The sequence below is a fragment of the Mustela nigripes genome, chromosome 13 (genome assembly GCF_022355385.1).
Source record: "Mustela nigripes isolate SB6536 chromosome 13, MUSNIG.SB6536, whole genome shotgun sequence".
Taxonomy (NCBI): Eukaryota; Metazoa; Chordata; class Mammalia; order Carnivora; family Mustelidae; genus Mustela; species Mustela nigripes.
This window is the reverse complement of record NC_081569.1, coordinates 135465477-135484476: the sequence shown is the minus strand read 5'-3', so window position 1 is coordinate 135484476 and position 19000 is coordinate 135465477. Positions and strand designations below refer to the sequence as shown.

General features: G+C 45.7%; 1 protein-coding gene and 1 pseudogene across 1 annotated transcript; one reads left to right on the top strand and one right to left on the bottom strand.

The window, feature by feature from the left end:
- The first annotated feature begins 936 nt into the window (after positions 1 to 936).
- On the top strand, positions 937 to 18521 carry SERPINA11 (serpin family A member 11). The gene is made up of 5 exons (XM_059373890.1): positions 937 to 1219; positions 4337 to 4985; positions 12110 to 12383; positions 15944 to 16091; positions 18173 to 18521. The coding sequence occupies exons 2-5, from the start codon at positions 4340 to 4342 to the stop codon at positions 18374 to 18376; spliced, it is 1272 nt and encodes a 423-aa protein (XP_059229873.1). The 5' UTR covers positions 937 to 1219; positions 4337 to 4339; the 3' UTR covers positions 18377 to 18521.
- LOC132029204 (ubiquitin-ribosomal protein eL40 fusion protein-like) lies at positions 10051 to 10626 on the bottom strand (annotated as a pseudogene).
- Positions 18522 to 19000: the final 479 nt, after the last annotated feature.

Genomic DNA, 19000 nt, shown 5'->3' with positions numbered 1-19000 from the left:
TCAAATGTTGGTGGGAGTAGCAGACCCCATCAGTGCCTGGTCCAAACGTCCTTGGCCTTCACCTTTCCAGCCTACATTGATTGAGTCCCACCTGGAGCTCTCCACCTGGGGCTGGTGGAGAAGCTCCTGCCTCACATACCGGACAGGCCAAGGGCACCTGGAGAAGCAGACTCAGCCTCCTTGGGGGGCCTTCATGTCTGAGAAGTGCCTCCTGATTGGAGCCACTGTGCCAACCTGGACATGTTTTATTTGGCTTTATGCATATGATGAAATAATTCCACCTTCTAACAATGTTTAATTGTTTTCTCATATAAGTAAGGTACACGTTGTTTGTGAGAAATGAGAAGAATACAAAATCTACAAAGAAGAAAATAAAAGTTACCCCAAGGTGACTTTTCCCCAAAATTTCACTCACAAGAAATAATTCAATTTGTTCCAGGTTTTGTTCTAGATCTTGGCTGATTCATGGTGAACAAGAGAAAATGGTCCTTTTTATGGGGATTCAAAACAGCAGGCAAGAAAGCTTTGCTCTATGTTCTAATTTCCTTCAGTCTTTTTCTTTTTCTGTACCTAGGTGATATTTATTTAAAATATCATAAAAATATGGGAATGGTAGAGAATCCGTAAAACACTGGAGCCTTGCCACCCACTTCTCGAGCAGGTAACTTAACCTCCCAGAGCCTCAGCATCCCGTCTGTGAGGTGGGACTGACTGTGCCTCGCTCACATTCTTTCTCCGTCCAGTTTTGCTGAGAAACAATGGACACACATCACTGTATGCAACCAGGGTGAGCAGTAAGGCAGCTTGGTTCACGTGTGTTGTGAAATGGTGATCACGACAAGGTTGGGTCAGCATCTCCCGGTCTTTTCGCTTAGGGTGATGTGGAAAGAACACTGCCTAGATCACTGCCCAGATCAGATCAGTGACGGGTCCGCAGCAACCACATCGCGACGTCTGCCGTTGTCACCGGGACTGCAGTACCCTCCAGTGGAGTGGGGTCCAGAATCACCATCCCCTCGGCTTGTTGGATGGGCAAGCAGGGCAGATCCTTCCAAATAAAAAAGGTCCCTTCCTGATGGCTGCACATGGCCTTTGTCCAGTTCCAGGAACTGACCTGGCAAATATTGACCGGGCCGCCCTGATCGTCTAACAGCCTTTCCTGTAGGTAGGAGGCCACGCGGTGCTGAAGACCTGGGGTGCCCAGCCCAGGGAGCTTTCTGTGAGTAGCAAGCTTACGCCTGAAATGGAGGTGAGGGTGGGGGTGCTTCCCTCTCTCTCCCTTCTCTCCCTCTTTCTGTATCTCCTTCTCTCTCTCCTTTCTCTTTCTCTTTCTCTCTCCCTCCCTGTCTCTCTCTTTCTCTCTCTCTTTCCCCCTCCCTCTCTCTCTCTGGCTTTGGCAGCAAGGATGGGAGAACTGAGTCCCCGAAAGGACAAGTGCTGGTATACCCTGCTTCTAAGGCTCTAAGTGGGAACTTCAGGTTTTAAATAACCTTTTATGGAAAACTTTGCCAACAAAAATGTTGAGAGAGGAACTCCCAGGGCTCCTGGTGGTTAGACAAACAAACAAACAAAAACGGAATAATACAACCCAAAGCAAATGACAACGTTGCAGTAACAAATTTACCTGAGACGGGTTGTAGCAAAAGCTCGCACTTCAGGAGCCCTCGTCTAGAGTCTGAATCACGCTCCTGCCACTTAACAGGTGTTGATCTTGATCCTGAGTCCAGTTTCCCCGTAGGCACAGCAAGGGTACAAATCCCTGTGTCTTCAGGTTCTCATAGGGATTCAACTGAATGACATGAATCAGCGATCTCTCGACAAAGGCACTGGATTTGCACAAGACTGTTCTGCATTGCATGTCACCGCTCTGTTATTTCGAGAGCTTTCTCTCTCCCATCAAATTTCAGGAACACCCCCTGCCCCAGACTCTAAGCGGATCCCAAATACCATCCCCCTGTATTTGAGAACACATTCGGCTGAGAGCCTGTGAGATGGTGGATCTAATATCCTTGCACAAAATAAACAATATATGGGAATATTACCATTAACTGATGGAGTTCTTAGTTTTCCTCTCGGATCTTTCTAGAAAAGAAATAAAGACAGACATTGGGTGTAATTACACCACACAACTGTAGAGAGGGGTGGAAATTCACATCGCCTGCCTTCTACTGATCAGGGGCGTTCCACACCATACGCCCTGTAATCCTTAAGTGCTCCGGCCCTCAGAAGTTTCGCATTATCCTTTTCTTTTTGTAAATGAGGACACTGCGGGTCAGAGAGTTTCCTTTGTGCAGATCCCACAGGGAGATACCGCGACGTCTAGTTCAAACCCAAGCCCTGTGACTTTCCATCCTCTTTGGGAAACAAGCCTTCTGCAAGTCTGGGAATCACTGGGGTTTCGGAAGGGTAAACATGGTGAGTTCAGTGGGAGAAAAAGAATAAACCAGAACCAGTTTTACTACAGCTGTATTTCTGATTTTCCCCAGGAGCAGACGGATTTTTAAATCGGTCCGCTTCCCAACGTGGATGGAACCCGTCGTTAGGGGAGCCCAGCAGAGCTCTGGGAGAGGGAGGAAGGACCTGGCCTTGGGAAATGGCCCGCAGTACTTTGCTCAGCAAACTTATTTCCACATAACTGATAAGCAGGCTGTATTCGTCCCTCCCGGCAACTGGCCTGTGGGGTTTTTAGGGCCCAGGGTGCTATAAACCGTCTACAAATATGATCTCTCCCACACCACCGTGGCATCTATAACAGAGCCAGAGGTCATTGGTTTGGGCAAAAGGCGCCCATTAAGACAGAAACGTTATCAAGAGCGGCGAACAGCAACGAGAGGGTGGTCAGCTGTGGAAGAGTCAGTTCTGACGGGAGCGAGGGGACGGCGCTGTCCTTACTGGGGATAGCAAGGTGTGGGGGAGTCCCCGCGGCCATGTGACAGCACGTGCTCTGTGACGGCGTGCGAGGGCTGTGTGTGGAGATCCTGAAAGGGACAGGGGCGCCAGACTCGGGCCAGAGTGAGCAGAGATAAGCTGCGTCTACACGGCAGTACCTCCTAGAGCTGGAGCTGCCTTCCCTGCCCTGAGGAAGGGTTCTCCCACTCCCGCACCGCTTTCACTCCCTAGAGCTAGAAGGCTTCTCGGCCCCTCTCTGTGACCTAAAGTACTGGAGAGATGGGGTTCATTTCCTAACGCTGCCCCCAACAAAGCGCTACAACCTGGATAGTTTCAATGACAGAAATAGATTGTCGTGTCACCATGGAGTTCGGAAGTCAGAGATCTAGGTGCCGGGCGTGGGGCTCGTTCCTTCTGAGACTGGGCAGGAGAACCTGCCGCAGAGCTCTCCCTGAGCTGCTGGGTTTGCTGGCGATCTCTGGCATCCTTGGTTCTGGAAGCATCACCCCGATCTCTGCCTTTGTCTTCCCAGCACGTTCTTCCTGTGTGCATGTCTGGGCCCAAATGCCCCCTTAGAAGGACACCGGTCCTATTAGATTAGGGCCCATCTAACGACCTCGTCTTAAGCAAGTACACCTCAACAGCCCCATTTCCAGACAAACACTCTGAGATACGGGGGTTTGAGCTTCCACATTCGAATTTGGGGTTATGCAATTCAACCCATACCAGACCTCTTCCCTGAAACTGAGTCAATTAAGATATAGTTTTCCACCGCTGCATGTGACAAGGGGAGCTCGAGATGCCAAGTTTGATGGGGACAGAGCTGACCCATCCATCCGGGCTCCAGGCGCCCCTCATGGGCGGCCCCCATCCACCAGGTCCCTGTGTCTCCCCACCACCTCAACACTTCAGCTAATGAAAAACCAGAAGAGGAGAGGGCACTCCCCTTTCTTGGAGGATCTGACCCGGGAGCTGCACACACCCTCCTCTCCCCTCCCCCTGGTGAGAGTGATGGGAAGGGCCACACCTGGGTTCTAGCAAGGCCCAGCCTCACTCTCTGCCACGGTGCCCTGAGCCTCGGCTCTGTGGCCACTCCCAGTCCTTGAAAGTTCATGAGTGATTCCAAGAATGCCTAGAAAGAAGAAAGAAAAGAAAAAGGAAGGAAGGAAGGAAGGGGGGGGAGGAAGTGAGAGGGAGAGAGGGAGAATAAACAGTGGAATTTTGTTTTTAGAGCCCAGAGTGCTTTTCTCAACAAAATCTTGTAGACAGACGATGACTACATCAAGCAGATTGAAGGCTGCTGCTCAGCTTGTAGCCTCATCCCCTGCAGGGACCCTCATGGTAGCTGTGTGGGGTACAGTTTGGATGTGAGGTTCACCGTGCGAGCAATGGGGAGCACCAAAGTTATTTATGAAGCAGAATGACTTGTTCAACATCTTCTTTTCAGAGGATGGGTCCAGCCTGGCTGTGGCTTCTGGGAGCAGGGATCCTGTCCTCTGTCTACTGTCAGCCCTTTCCTGCCCATGGAGACAAGAGTCTGGGGGTGCCTCGGGCCCCCAGTGACCAGCTCTCCGTGCCAGAGACCCCCGCCTACCACAAGATCACACCCACCATCACCAACTTTGCCTTGCGTTTGTACAAGCAGCTGGCCGCGGAAACCTCAGGAAACATCTTCTTTTCCCCCGTGAGCATCTCTACCTCCCTGGCCCTGCTCTCTCTTGGGGCCCAGGCTGACACCCCAGCTCAGATCCTGGAGGGCCTCGGCTTCAACCTCACAGAGATCCCAGAAGCTGACATCCACCGGGGTTTCCAAAGCCTCATCCACACCCTTGACCTGCCCAGCCCCAAACTGGAGCTGAAAGTAGGCAACTCCTTGTTCCTGGACAAGCAGCAGAAACCTCGGCAGCCCTTTTTGGACACGATCAGGGAGCTGTACGGAGCATTTGCGTTTTCTGCCAACTTCACGGACTCGGCCACGACCAGGAGGCAGATCAATGAGTACGTGAGAAAGCAGACGTACGGGCAGGTGGCGGACAGCCTCCAGGAGTTCACGCAAGACACGCTCATGATTCTCCTGAATTACATCTTCTTCAAAGGTGAGGGCTGGCTCGGGCAGCAGCACTGTCACCTCCACCACCTGCAGTCATGCCCCTGGAAGCCACCTGTCTTCAAGGCTTGCAGCTGTTCCTCCCTATGTACTGACACAACCTTCCTATCAGACTACGTCCTAATTTATCAGTACTTGTTTTCTCTTGCCATGTTTCTTCTGTTCTTTTTTATCCTGATCTTCTTTTGTTCAACATTCCATCATACGCTTTTAGGAATAACCCCTTTTTTAAGAAAAAATTTACTTTTTTTATTATCTATCTTGAACACAGAAAAATATACAGAGGATAATACAAAATCCCCACCAAGAAGGGAGAAATATTAACATTTTAAAATTTGCTTCAGATTTTTATTTTTTTCAGGACTACCATATTGCAGGGATTTTAGTTCCTTTTTAACCTTTCCCTGGTCCCATTTGCCTCCTTCCGTCCCTCCCCAGAGGCAACCAGTATCCTAGGGGATGACACGCAACCCTCTCCTCCATGTGTTCCCACCATGAACACATTTAAGTATCCATGACCCTGTTTAATGCACTGCATGTGTTCTCAATTTTATGAGAATGGTATCATCTGTACAAATTATCTCGCACTAAGGTGTTACTGTTCTCACCACATCTTTTTTTTAGATTTATTTATTTATTTTAGAAAGAGAGAGTTGGGGGTGGGAAGGAGAGGGGCAGAGGGGGAGGGAGAGAATCTCAAGCAGACTTTCTGCTGAGTATGAAGCCTGACACGGGGCTCTGTCCTTGGGACCTTGGGACAACCTTGGCACCATGACCTGAGCTGAAACCAAAGTTGGACCATTAACCAGTTGAGCCACCCAGGCTCCCCGTATCTTAATTCATATACATAGCTTGTTAGCTTATTTTGGCTGTGGCATTGAGCATGTCATACTTGTGGGGCTCCTTTTTTTCTACTCATGTTATTTCTTGATTTAATAGCATGTATCTCTGTGATGATCCTAGGAAAATGAATTCTTCCACTTTTTAAACACAGGTCTGTTCCAAAGTCCTTTGTTTTCACCTGGTGTTTTTGTCTGTTCCAGGATCCACATTACATTTAGTCATCATGTCAGAGTACACCCCTCTGCACTCTGACAGTTTCTCAGACTTTCCTTGCTCTCAATGACCTTGCTGATTTTGAAGAGTACCAGCCAGACACTCTGTAGCATGTCTCTCAGTTGGGATTGTTTGCCCGTTTTTTCCTCATGAGGAAGACTGGAGTGAGGGCACGTGGGGAGGAGGGCCATGGAGAGGGAGTGCCATTTTTATCACATTAAGCCAAGGATGCATATTATCAGCATGACTTATCACTGTTGATGTTGACTTTGGCCATCTGGCTGAGGTCATGCTTGTCAGATTTCTCTGTTGCAAAGTTACCTTTTCCCCATTGATGGAGGTCACTGCATATATCCCATACTCAGAGACTGGGGTGTTATGCTCCATATCCATGAGAAGGGGGGAATCTACCTAAAGTATTTGGAATTCTTCTGTATGGGAGATTTTTTCTTTTTGCTTGCATTTATTTATTCAATCACTGACTTACATCATTATGGACTCAAGGATATTTATTTTATATTTGAGGTTGTAATCTACTGCTACTTAGCTTTGTGGCTTAAAATTTTCTTTCTTTTTTTTTTAAAGACTTTATTTTTTTTTATTTGACAGAGAGAGATCACAAGTAGGCAGAGAAAGAGAGAGAGAGGAGGAGGAAGCAGGCTCCCTGCCAAGCAGAGAGCCCAATGCAGGACTCGATCCCAGGACCCTGAGATCATGACCTGAGCCGAAGGTAGAGGCTTAACCCACTGAGCCACCCAGGCACCCTTGGCTTAAAATTTTCTAACATTGACCATGAGAAGATCCTTCCATCGGTTCCTGCATCCCTTGACATGGCCTCATCATTGCCGACTCTTTTTTTTTTTTTTCTTTTTAGAGCACTTCCTTATTTCTGGAACGACAAGACACTCCAGGTTCATCTTTTATATCTCTTGCTCCCTTGAAAACTTCTCTTTGTCTCTCTGTGCTGACATCTGGCTGATTTCTTCAGCTCCACTTCCCTTTTACTAATTCTCTCAACAGAATTAGTATCTAGTATTTCACCCATCCACTGAATTTTCAACTTCGTTGACTATATTTTCACTTTGACATCCTATTTTTCTCAAATCTACCTATCATTTTTGTCATAATGACCCACTCTTGTTAAATTTATGCCTTCCTTTTTTTAATTTATTTGTTAATTTTTTAAAAATTTTTTCAATTTTTTTATTTTCAGAAAAACAGTATTTATTATTTTTTCACCACACCCAGTGCTCCATGCAATCCGTGCCCTCTACAACACCCACCACCTGGTACCCCGACCTTCCACACCCCCACCACTTCAAACCCCTCAGATTGTTTTTCAGAGTCCATAGTCTCTCGTGATTCACCTCCCCTTCCAATTTACCCCAACTCCCTTCTCCTCTCTAACGCCCCTTGTCCTCCATGCTATTTGTTATGCTCCACAAATAAGTGAAACCATATGATAATTGACTTTCTCTGCTTGACTTATTTCACTCAGCATAATCTCTTCCAGTCCCGTCCATGTTGCTACAAAAGTTGGGTATTCGTCCTTTCTGATGGAGGCATAATACTCCATAGTGTCTATGGACCACATCTTCCTTATCCATTCATCCGTTGAAGGGCATCTTGGTTCTTTCCATAGTTTGGCGACTGTGGCCATTGCTGCTATAAACATTGGGGTACAGATGGCCCTTCTTTTCACGACATCTGTATCCTTAGGGTAAATACCCAGGAGTGCAATTGCAGGGTCATAGGGAAGCTCTATTTTTAATTTCTTGAGGAATCTCCACACTGTTCTCCAAAGAGGCTGCACCAACTTGCATTCCCACCAACAGTGTAAGAGGGTTCCCCTTTCTCCACATCCTCTCCAACACATGTTGTTTCCTGTTTTGTTAATTTTGGCCATTCTAACTGGTGTAAGGTGATATCTCAATGTGGTTTTAATTTGAATCTCCCTGAGAGCTAATGATGATGAACATTTTTTCATGTGTCTGATAGCCATTTGTATGTCTTGATGGGAGAAGTGTCTGTTAATATCTTCTTCCAATTTTTTGATATGTTTGCCTGTTTCATGTAATTTCTAAGTTGGGGAGTCCCTGAACTGAAGAATTAATGAGAACATAGACCAGTCTTAGATTGGAGAGTTCCTACACTGCATGAGTAGTAAAAACAAAAAGCCCAGAGCAAGTGACTCTTCCCCTCCACTTCTACCTGGAAATGGAGTGACCTGTCCTAACTCAACCTGGGCTGCTGGGCAGAGTTTTTTAATCCAAGCTTCCCAGATGGGGAAGGGACTGCTTTTCTTAGCTTTTGACTCTGCAGAGAGATCAGTTCTAAGTGTGGGCCTGAGTTTTATTTATGTCCCCTGAGAAGACATTAAATACCACCCCTGGGGCTGTATCTGATTCTGAAAACCTGAGAGCCAGATGACTTTGGTTCTAAATCAGAGTTACACACTCCAGCTTTGTACCCGGAAGCTTTGATTCTTATTTTTTATCTCAGAGATTATTTATTTGTTTGTTTGTTTATTTAGCCATTATTTTGTCCAGCTTCTCTGTGTGTTTATGCAGAAAAAAAAAACAGGTTTTCTGCTTTAACTAAGTCTATGACACTGATCAGAAGTCTCAAGGTCTTAAGCCTTTTTTTTTATTCTTATTTTGTCATTTTATTTTATTTTTCAGTGTTCCAGAATTCATTGTTTATGCACCACACTCACTGGTCCATGTAATACATGCCCTCCATAATACCCACTACTAGACTCACCCAATCCCCATCCTCCTCCCCTCCAAAACCCTCAGTTTGTTTCTCAGAGTCACAGTCTCTCATGGTTTGTCTTCCCCTCCGATTTTCCCCAACTCACTTCTCCTCTCCATCTCCCAATGTCCTCTGTGTTATTCCTCATGCTCTATGAGTAAGTGAAATGGTATGATAATTGACTTTCTCTGCTTGACTTATTTCAGTCAGCATAATCTCCTCCAGTCCTGTCCATGTTGATGCAAAAGTTGGGTATTCATCCTTTCTGGTGAAGGCATAATACTCCATTGTATATATGGATCATATCTTCCTTATTCATTTGTCCACTGAAGGGCATCTTCGTTCTTTCCATAGTTTCACAACTGTGGCCATTGCTGCTATGAACATTGGGGTACAGATGGCCCTTCTTTTCACTACATTTGTATATTTGGGGTAAATACCCAGTAGTGCAATTGCACTAGGGAAGCTCTATTTTTTTTTTTTCTTAAGGAATCTCCACACTGTTTTCTAAAGTGGCTGCACCAACTTGCATTCCCACCAACAGTGTAAGAGGGTTCCCCTTTCTCCACATCCTCTCCAACACATGTTGTTTACTCTCTTGTTAGTTTTGGCCATTCTAACTGGTGTAAGGTGGTATCTCAATGTGGTTTTGATTTGAATCTCCCTGATGGCTAATGATGATGAACATTTTTTCATGTCTGTTAGGCATTGTATGTCTTCTTTGGAGAAGTGTCTATTCATGTCTTCTGCCCATTTTTTGATGTGATTATCTGTTTTGTGTGTGTTGCGTTTGAGGAGTTCTTTATAGATCTTGGATATCAGCCCTTTGTCTGTAGTGTCATTTGCGAATATCTTCTTCCATTCCAGGGGCTGCCTCTTTGTTTTGTTGACTGTTTCCTTTGCTGTGAAGAAGCTTTTGATCTTGGTGAAGTCCCAAAAGTTCATTTTCACTTTTGTTTCCTTTGCCTTTGGAGACATATCTTGAAAGAAGTTGCTGTGGCCGATGTCAAAGAGGTTACTGCCTATGTTCTCCTCTAGGATTTTGATAGATTCCTGCCTCACGTCAAGGTCTTAAGTCTTAATCATTTTTAATTCTCCAGAGTCTGACACGGGGTCAAGTATATTTTATTTTTTAAATTTTTTTTTTCTAATCAACGAATAGGAAACTTATATTAAGGCTCTGGGGCCTTGGTGCTCAGGCTGGAGGCTTCCCTTTGGACAAAGGAAGAGCCAGTGGAGTGGCCTTATCTGACTTTCTTTTTGGGGCATATTTTGTTGGTATGGCCATAATTCTTCTTGGGTCAATTGATGGTGTGGAGGTGCTGGTGAGCAAAACCCTTGTGGCAGATCATAGCTACAATTGTATTTCTGGGCCAGTTGACAGAAGGGAGGCTCCATGATACCACCCCACAGGCGAAGCACCAAGTACAGGGAAGGTTCTTCCTGGATATTGGAGTCTGTGAGAGTGAGGCCATCCTCCAACAAAAATTAGTGCAGGTGAGGCGAGATGTCCTCCTTGTCTTAGATTTTGGCTTTCACACTCTCAATGGTATCACTGGGCTTGACCTCGAGGGTGATGGTCTTGCCCATCAGGGTCTTTGCAAAGATCTGCTTCTCTATCTCTGCCACAAGGCCACCAACACCACCAAACCACTTAGACACCTTGTTGAAGAAAAAGGGGGGTCGAGTATGTTTTGAATGTTTGCTGCATGAATGATTTCAAGTTAAACGTAGGTCTTGTGTTTAAGGTGTCTAGGAATGGCATTCATTAATGTTCAAAAACAACAAGACTGACTACAGTTCAGGGCCTTAGCTAGCATCTTAGAAAAATTTATGAATAAGATAATTTTCTTACCCTTGTGTAGTTCACAGTAAAAGGAAAATAGGCAAATAAGTAAAATAAGTAAAAAGGCAATTGCAACTCAATGGGAAAGTGATGCTTGCTTGAGTAGATATGGGTGCCATAGAGTTCTCAAAAGGTACACCTCTCCAGATTTGGGGAGTAAGAAAAGGTTTCCTGGAAGAGGAGACATCTAAGCTGAGACATGAAGAATGAGCTGGATTTACTCAGGCAAAGAGGTTGCGGGAAAGGTGTGGAGAAGAGGGTTCAGGTCGAAAAACCAGCATGTGCCGACATCCAAGGAAAAGAGAAACCTTTGCATTTTCAAGGAACTGAAATGAATTTAGTTGGACTAGAACATAGAACACAATAGCATAATGCCTAGGGGACAGTGCCAAGAGTTGCAATAAAAAAGTAAGGAGGAACTGTGTTGAGAATCCTGTACTTTATCTGTAGGACCCCAGGATGACCAAGATATTGGAAGCAGTAGAGTGACATGATTACATTTGTTTAAAAAAAAAAATCAGTCTGGCTACAATTTGGAAAATGGTTTGGAGGGGATGAAGGGTGGGAGAGCAGAGAAAAGTCAGGAAGTTCCTGAAGCAGTTCAAAGTAAGTAAGATGGCGGCTGTGGATGAAGGTGCCACTTTGGAGGTAGAATCAGCAATGCATGGTCAGTGAGAGGAGGTGGGCAAGAAGAACAAGATGAGCCAGCTTTCATCAGCAAGACCAGTGCTTTCAGGAGGTCAAGCCTGGAGGCTGTTGTGCATGGAGATTGTTAAGTAGAAAGAGAGAAACTATTACACACATGAACAAGGCTGTGAACAACAAATTCTCTGTTTCTGTGTCATAAAGAGCTTTTGCATTATATTTAACATTTTATTAACTGAATTCTTTCTCGTTTTTTAGTCTGAATACTGGGAAGTTCAAGGGAGGGGGTGGCTCTTGACCTTCTCTGTAGAGGGTTGCTGTTTCAAGGCAGGGCAGAGAGGGGTCAAGTCAATGTTTGCAAAGAACATGACCTGTGGAGCCAGTCAAGCCCCAGTCCCTACTCTACCATCTAATGGCTCTGCAGATTGGATATGTTTCTATAAATTCACAGGGAATAAGTTTCTCATTGTTGACATGGAGGTCATAATACTTGTTTAATATTAATGTTCATGAAAAACTAAAGAGATAATGCCTTGCACATGGAAGATAGTTAGTAAATGGAAATACCTTTTAGCTTCTTGAAAGCAAAGTTGAACTAGAATGGAACAAAATCATAGACCATTAGAGCCTAACTCTGGGGACTCACTCTAGTGGCTGAGCCAGCCCTAACTTCTGGCCCCTGATTCTGTATCCACCTCATATTTATGTATATCGAAGAGGAAGTCATGGAACCAGTGTGGCTTAGTGTATGTCTACCCAGAGTTGCTCTCCTGCAGTGTGTTCTCATAGTTTTATGGATTTTGTGTCCTAAGCCAAGTGGAAGCATCCTTTCAATCGCTACCAGACCCAGAAGCAAGAGAGCTTCTTTGTGGATGAGAGGACCTCCCTCCGCATTCCCATGATGCACCAAAAGGAAATGCACAGGTTCTTCTATGATCAAGAAATGGCTTGCACTGTCCTCCAGATAGAATACAGCGGAAACGCCCTGGCTCTGCTTATCCTACCTGACCCAGGGAAAATGGAGCAGGTGGAGGCAGCTCTGCAGCCAGAGACCCTGAGGAAATGGGATCAGTGGCTTCTGCCCAGGTAAGTGTCAGAGCAGAAGGACTCCAGCAGACTCGGTTCAAGAATCCAGACAAGGCCTTGATCAACACCAACTGTAAAAGCCTAGCCCCTAGGTCTGGCTCATCATCTTGCCCTTTAACTAAGTATGTGGGTAAGATGAGGCCATAATCACTGCTACATTGGGTTGGTAAAAGGATTGACCAAGTTCTCACATATAAACCTTTGAGATTGGTCATGATAAGTGCTCACCAGGTGTTAATAATTCTTATCCCTTCCTGAGTGTTTTTCTGGCCAACCTTCTTTCCTCTTGTTTCTCCCTTATTCCAGAATAATTTACTACCAGGAGGTAGGGAAGTATAACAAAAAAAATCAGATTAAGGATAATTATTAAGAGTAATTATGACTCCCACGCAACAGTATATATTTCTTAAAAGAGCCCCTCTTTTTTTACTTTATGTAAAAAATTATTTGACCAAAATGTAGAAAAGGTGATACTATTACATGTATTACAGTTGGAAGAATCTAAACGAAAAGTGTAGGTTTTATTCAATCGCACAATTTGCTAGTGTACCTCCGGGGTTGTATGATGCTTAATAAATAAGAGTGAGAGGTAAAGGATTTGGATAAGTTGGAAGCAGGTTTGTAGAACTGTAAACTTGAGTTGGCCCCCACAGTGCTAAGGAGTGGGGACTGTTTCAGCTCCAAGATGTTGGCCAGGAAGGCAGAAATAAAACAGCACCAAAATGTGTAGCCTTGTTGACAAAATAGTCCATATCCAATTTAATCAGGAGGTTCTTGGTCATTTATTAACTTGGTCATGAAGAAGGACTTAGAGACCTGGTTAGGTAAATCTTCAATTTGGCATTTCTTGAAGTATGGAGGAGAGATAAAGCTAGGTCAATTACTTTATCTCTGACTTGCAGTCAGAGCGCACCCCCCACCCTGCCCAATGTTTGGCTAACATTGCTCAATTATTGATGGCTAGCAGTCTTTTTGATAGGTCCTCTTTGAAAAAAAATACCCTTATTTTTATTAAAATATTTCTTAATGAAATTAAATACCAAGAAGAGTATTGTAAGAATCAAAGTGCTAGTTTTATGGGATCTCAACCCCCACCACCTTTTATCTCACCTTTCAGTTTGTGGTTTTCCTTACAATGGTTTCAACCTTTTCTGGTATGAGACTCCATTTTCTTTTCTTTTTTTTTTTTTTTTTTTGAGACTCCATTTTCTAGGTAACCCTTTCATGGGATCTATCTTATTTCAGGAGAGCTCTGATACAACATTTGGCCTTGAGTTCTAATTGCCTCTTGCTACATAATAAGCCACCCCAAAATGGAATGGCATGAAAAAAATATCTATTATCTCTCTCTGTTCAGTGGGTGGACTGGGCTCAGCCTTGTGGTTCTAATGTGAGGCTTTCCTGCACTGGGGTTGGATACTGGCTAGGGCTGGAGCATTGAAGGCTTTTCTATGGGCTGTCTCGTGCCTGATTTAGCTGGCTGCTCAGATAAGGGCTGAGCAGGTCTCTCTCTCTCTCTCCCTCTCTCTCTCTCTCTCTCCCCCTATAGCATCTCCATGAGGCTAGCTTGGGCTCCTGCACATTGGTTCAGCATAATTGATGTTGTTATATGGCAGCTCAGGGCTCCAGGAAGGAGTGTTCCAAATGATAGGAAGTGAAAGTTCCTGCTCTCTTAAGATCTGGGTTCCAAAGTGTCTCTTCTGCTATATGCTTTGGGTCAGAGTAGTCACAGGACCCCTCCCCCCACCCCCAGTTCAGAGGGAGGGTGTACAGACCAAAGCTCTTGATGGCCACTTTCATCTTAACCCACCAGCAGTTGGTAGACACCAATCAACCCTAGTACCCACAAAAGCCTTCCCTCAGCTCCCCAACCACACTGAGGGATAGGAAAATGTGTTCGTATTTGGGCAGAGATTCAAATACCAAATAAAAAAGATACAAGTCAAGGACAGAGATCAGGATAAGAGACTATTCCTGTTGTCTATGAACTTACATGGCAATGATCAGTTTCTGATTCCAGCTCCATGTTCTCTAGGTCCTTTGGGGGGAACCTGTCCCTTCCCCCAGCAGAGGAGGAACTACCACAGAATCTTCTAGATTTTTCCCTCAGGAAGGTCTGGAGTTTTTTGTTTTTTGTTTTTTTTGTTTTTTGTTTTTATTTTGTTTTTGTTTTTGTTTTTAAGTAGGCTTCATGTTCAGCATGGAGCCAATGCAGGACTTGAACTCATGACCCTGAGATCAAGATCTGAGCTAAGATCAAGAGTCAGACAGACACTTATTGGGCTGAACCACCCAGGAAACCCAGGAAGTTCTGTTTTGGCCTCTCACTTTCACCTTCAAAATAAAAAACCAACCCAAGTTATTTTTCGAAATCTCAGCTGATTTAACAGGGCACGCTGTTACTGTGTCTCGTGCCAGAGAGTTATAATATCACAGCAGCATGTTAATGGGATTTCCAACATGAAAACTTCAGACTGCCAGGCTTCCCTCTGTTGAGCTGTGAGGAAGGTTCACTTGTCCAGGGGAATCACTATCCCCACTAACTGTTCATTTTTCATTTACATGGGTTGAACACCTGCTGTGTGCAGGGCTCTCTAGCAGGCTCCTGTGCTAGACTCCGCTCAGACCCCTCCATGTCTTGGGCCTGCCCACAAGGGCTGCCTGTGCAAAATTTGCCAAGTGGGCCAAGGTAGCTTTGTTTTTTGTTCTCCATATCCTTTCCCTCCTCTTTAGCGTTTGACACCTGACCTCCCCTTGATCCCTTTGATTAGACATCTGGACACTCACATTATCCCAGAAGTTAGCTGGCAATGAATCTCTAAGCTGATTTAGGCTATCTAATCTGAACTCATCAGAGGCATAAGTTTCCAAGCAGGTTATTACCTGGCCAGACTTGCAGGGCCCCCTGCCCTGACAACTGTGAAACAATAATCAAGAAGAACAATCCCAAGAAGAAAAGGTCAGATTTTCTCAGTGTCAAATAAAACTTCACCGCAGGCAGTGCAGTGATCCGATGGCAAGGGCAATCTCAGGACAGAGAGTGGCCCACAGTCTACACACTCCATTTCTCTTCGGATCAATGGCCCAAAACTCAGACAGTAAGAGTGGACAGTTTCCGGGGGCATTGCCAGGAGCTGGATTTAGGATACAGTTGAGAAGGGGAGCCAGCAGAACCTGCCGATGAATCAGACATGGAGGTAGGAAAACATGGGCAGTATTTCCCCTGCATGGTTATTCTTTGGATCTGATCAGTTACGCCTTGTAAAATCCGTTGCCCGATGTCTGGCATGGAAGAAGTCCTCCATAAACGTCCCAGAGATGAAGACACATGGCCATGCCAGGAGTCTTCTCAGATCCAGACACAAGAGGCCTGCAAGGTGTGAAAAGAAGGGGGGTCTGGGTTTCTGGAATGTTTTGGTACAGTGGGGAGTGTTGTGGTAGGACCAGATCCCCCTCCTTCTGGGAAACACTTCTTCCCAAAGCTCAGGCTGCCCACAGACAGGGTGGGAGCAGCCCATGTAACCTGAAAGCATAGGCTCTCTGGCTGGTTCTCTCTGCAGCCTCCTGGATTTACATCTGCCAAGGTTTTCCATTTCTGGGACATATAACCTTGAAGAAATACTTCCCCACATCGGTCTCACCAACATCTTCAAGTTAGAAGCTGACTTATCAGGAATCACTGAACAGCTCAACCAAACCATCTCTCGGGTAAGGTGGTGAACATGGACGGAGGAGAGGGTCTTTTCTCCTCTGAAGTGTGCATTTGAAAGTCAAGTTTCTCTTTCTTTTTCCCATTCTGGGTCTTGATTGCAATCTATGAGGCTTCTTTTCACAAGAAGTTCCCTTTCTGTCTCTCCTCTGGATTCTTCAGAGCAGGAACACTGAGTGCTGTATAAAGTAGACATGTATTTGGGGTCATCCATGGACCCAAAATCTCTGTAGTGGGGATTAGCTTTGTCTTCATTCCTTATACTTCCTCCAGGGCAGGCAGTGAAACTCTTTCTTTGTCATAGTTATAGAGTAGTGGGGCATGAAGGCAAGATGTGTCAGCCTTGCTACAGAGACAAACATCCCCCCAAATCTCAGAGCCCGAACAGGCTTACTTCTTATTTATGTTCCATGTCCGAAGTGTGTCATGACCATGGGGCTACAGACCTACTTCCCATTGCTTCTCCCCTCCAGGATGCAGGTGAAAGGAGGAGTCCCTATCTGGGACATGACACTCGCAGGGCAATGGGTAAAAAGTAAGAGAAACTGTAGGATGGCTTTTCACATTTCTTTTCACTCTGGGTTATGCCAAGGCCAGTCACGTGTCCCTGGCTAAAGCAAACCCCATAGTCAAGATGGCCATCATTTTGGGAGGGGGGCAGTTTCTGGTCTCCTCCTGTAGGAGGCATTACCAGTTACAGGGCATGGCTGGGAATCCATGACTCTACTAGGAAAGGAGAGCTAATAGCTGGGTATAACAATGTAATTTTCCTTCCCTGCTCTATCTTTTCTGTTTTAGGATAGAGTCATTAATTGTTGTTTGAGGCTTTGCCAGGAATTTCATTTTAAAAATGTAGTTATTTATTTATTTGAGAGAGAGAGCACAGAGGGAGAGGGAGAGAGAATCCCAAGCAGATTTGGGATTGAACCCCACATCAGGTTATGTGGGGCTCCGTCTCATAACCCTGAGATCACGACCTGACCCAAAACCAAGAGCTGGTTGGAAAAACAACTGCACCACCCAAGTTCCCCTTTGCTAAGAATTTCATAAGGAAGGTTTTCTGTCTTTTGCTTGTGAAAGGCCAGCTGAGATTAGGAACGTGAACCAAGGCAATAGGGATGGGGTCCTGTGTGTGCACATGAATGCATGTGTGTGTGTGTGTGTGTGTGCGTGTGTGTATGCCCATGGTGGACAGGGTGAACAAGAAGGAGAAGAAATAACGTCACCTTTTAAAGAATTCCTTTAGCAGTGACCTTAAATGCTAGGTGTGTCTCTTCATAGAACTTTTTAGGAACGAAAAGGCTTGTCAGGCCAAAATGTTTCAACCCTTTTTTAAAGCTTCAGAATCCTTTCTTCCTAAAATGGTATGTGAAGGTGACAGTTTTAAAAAAAGGAATTCTGGAGTGGGGGTTGAGGAGGTTGGAGTAACTGGGTAACAGGTATTTTGGAGGGCACGTGATGCAATGAGCCCTGAGTGTTGTAAGCAACTGATGAGTCCCTGAACTCTACCGCTGGAACTAATAATACACTTTATGTTAATTAATTGAATTTAAATTTAAAAATTAAAATTAAAAAAGGAATTCTTACAGAAGCTGGTAGAGGGTTTGGCATATGAGACAACCCTGTTCCCTGAACTCATGTTAAAAACCACTGATTTAGGCTAAGCAGGTCATCTTAAAAGAAAAGGCCAGCAAGGGTTAAAGACGTGCGTGCAGCTCAGAGCAGGGCCTGGCGGGTGAGGCTCAGAGCAGGATCCCAGTGCCCAGGTGTTTCCAGCACGCTCCTAAAACTTGCTGTTGGGAATTTGCAACCTGATTTCTGCATGCCCTGCTCAGGCTCATCTGTGGTTTGCCAGAGAGCAAACAGCACTGTTAAGGCCATCCCCAAGGATGCAGTGGTGGCGGGGAGAAAATGCCAGGAAGAGGCTGAAGCAGTGAAGGCTGGCATTGCCTCCTAGGAAGACAGGGCCCTGGGACCTGAGGGGATGACTCCCTGCAGCTCCCTAGAACCACACATGTGGGATCTGGCCCCTGAGAGCACCCTGAGCTGACACTGGCTCTGTCCCCATCTCCTCCTCCAGGTGTCACACAAGGCGACAATGGACATGAATGTGTGGGGAACCCGGGCAGGGGCTGCCTCCGGCCTCCTCTCCCAGCCCCAGGCTCTGAATGCAACGTCGGCCCCCCAGACCCATTTCAACCGGCCTTTCCTGGTGCTCCTGTGGGAGGTGACCACGCAGAGCTTGCTTTTCCTGGGCAAAGTCGTCAACCCTGCTGCAGGGTGACCACAGTGGGAGGCCAGGTGGCAGCTTGTCTCCCACTCTCCTGAACAATCAGAAAGGCCAGCACCAGCCTGTACCATAGGCTGCAGTGAGGACCAGCTAATACATGTGCAAATATCCTAATAAATTTGACTTTGGGTTGTGTGAACATTGAGGTGCAGTGTTTACAAGGGAAGGTTGAGAATAGGTCACCTTCAGGGGAGACTGGGACTAGGGTCAGGGCTCCAAATCATGCTCTAAGAAGGGGGTGTGATAATGGACTGATGTAGCACGGGAGGTCAACTGGCCAAGGGTAAACCCAAGATCAAAGAACATGAGAGGGTTCACATGGCCAGGTGGGCACAAACTTGGTCAGTGGGATGAATTTGGGGACAGTATCCGGTTGCAATGGGGCATCTTTAGCTATTGGAGTCTGTGAACCACAAATGTGCCCCTCTGGTCTCAAGGAGGCATCTGTCCAAATCTAATGGGGAAACTCAGTGGGATGCCAACTTTGCTGCATGTATGTGTCATGTTTGTGGAAATACCCATCCCCACACCCCTACAATGACATCAGTGCCAAGACTAGAGAGTGGCTGTGGGTGGTATGTGTCTAGGAAGGAGTCATCCTGAAAGGTGCCTTTGGAA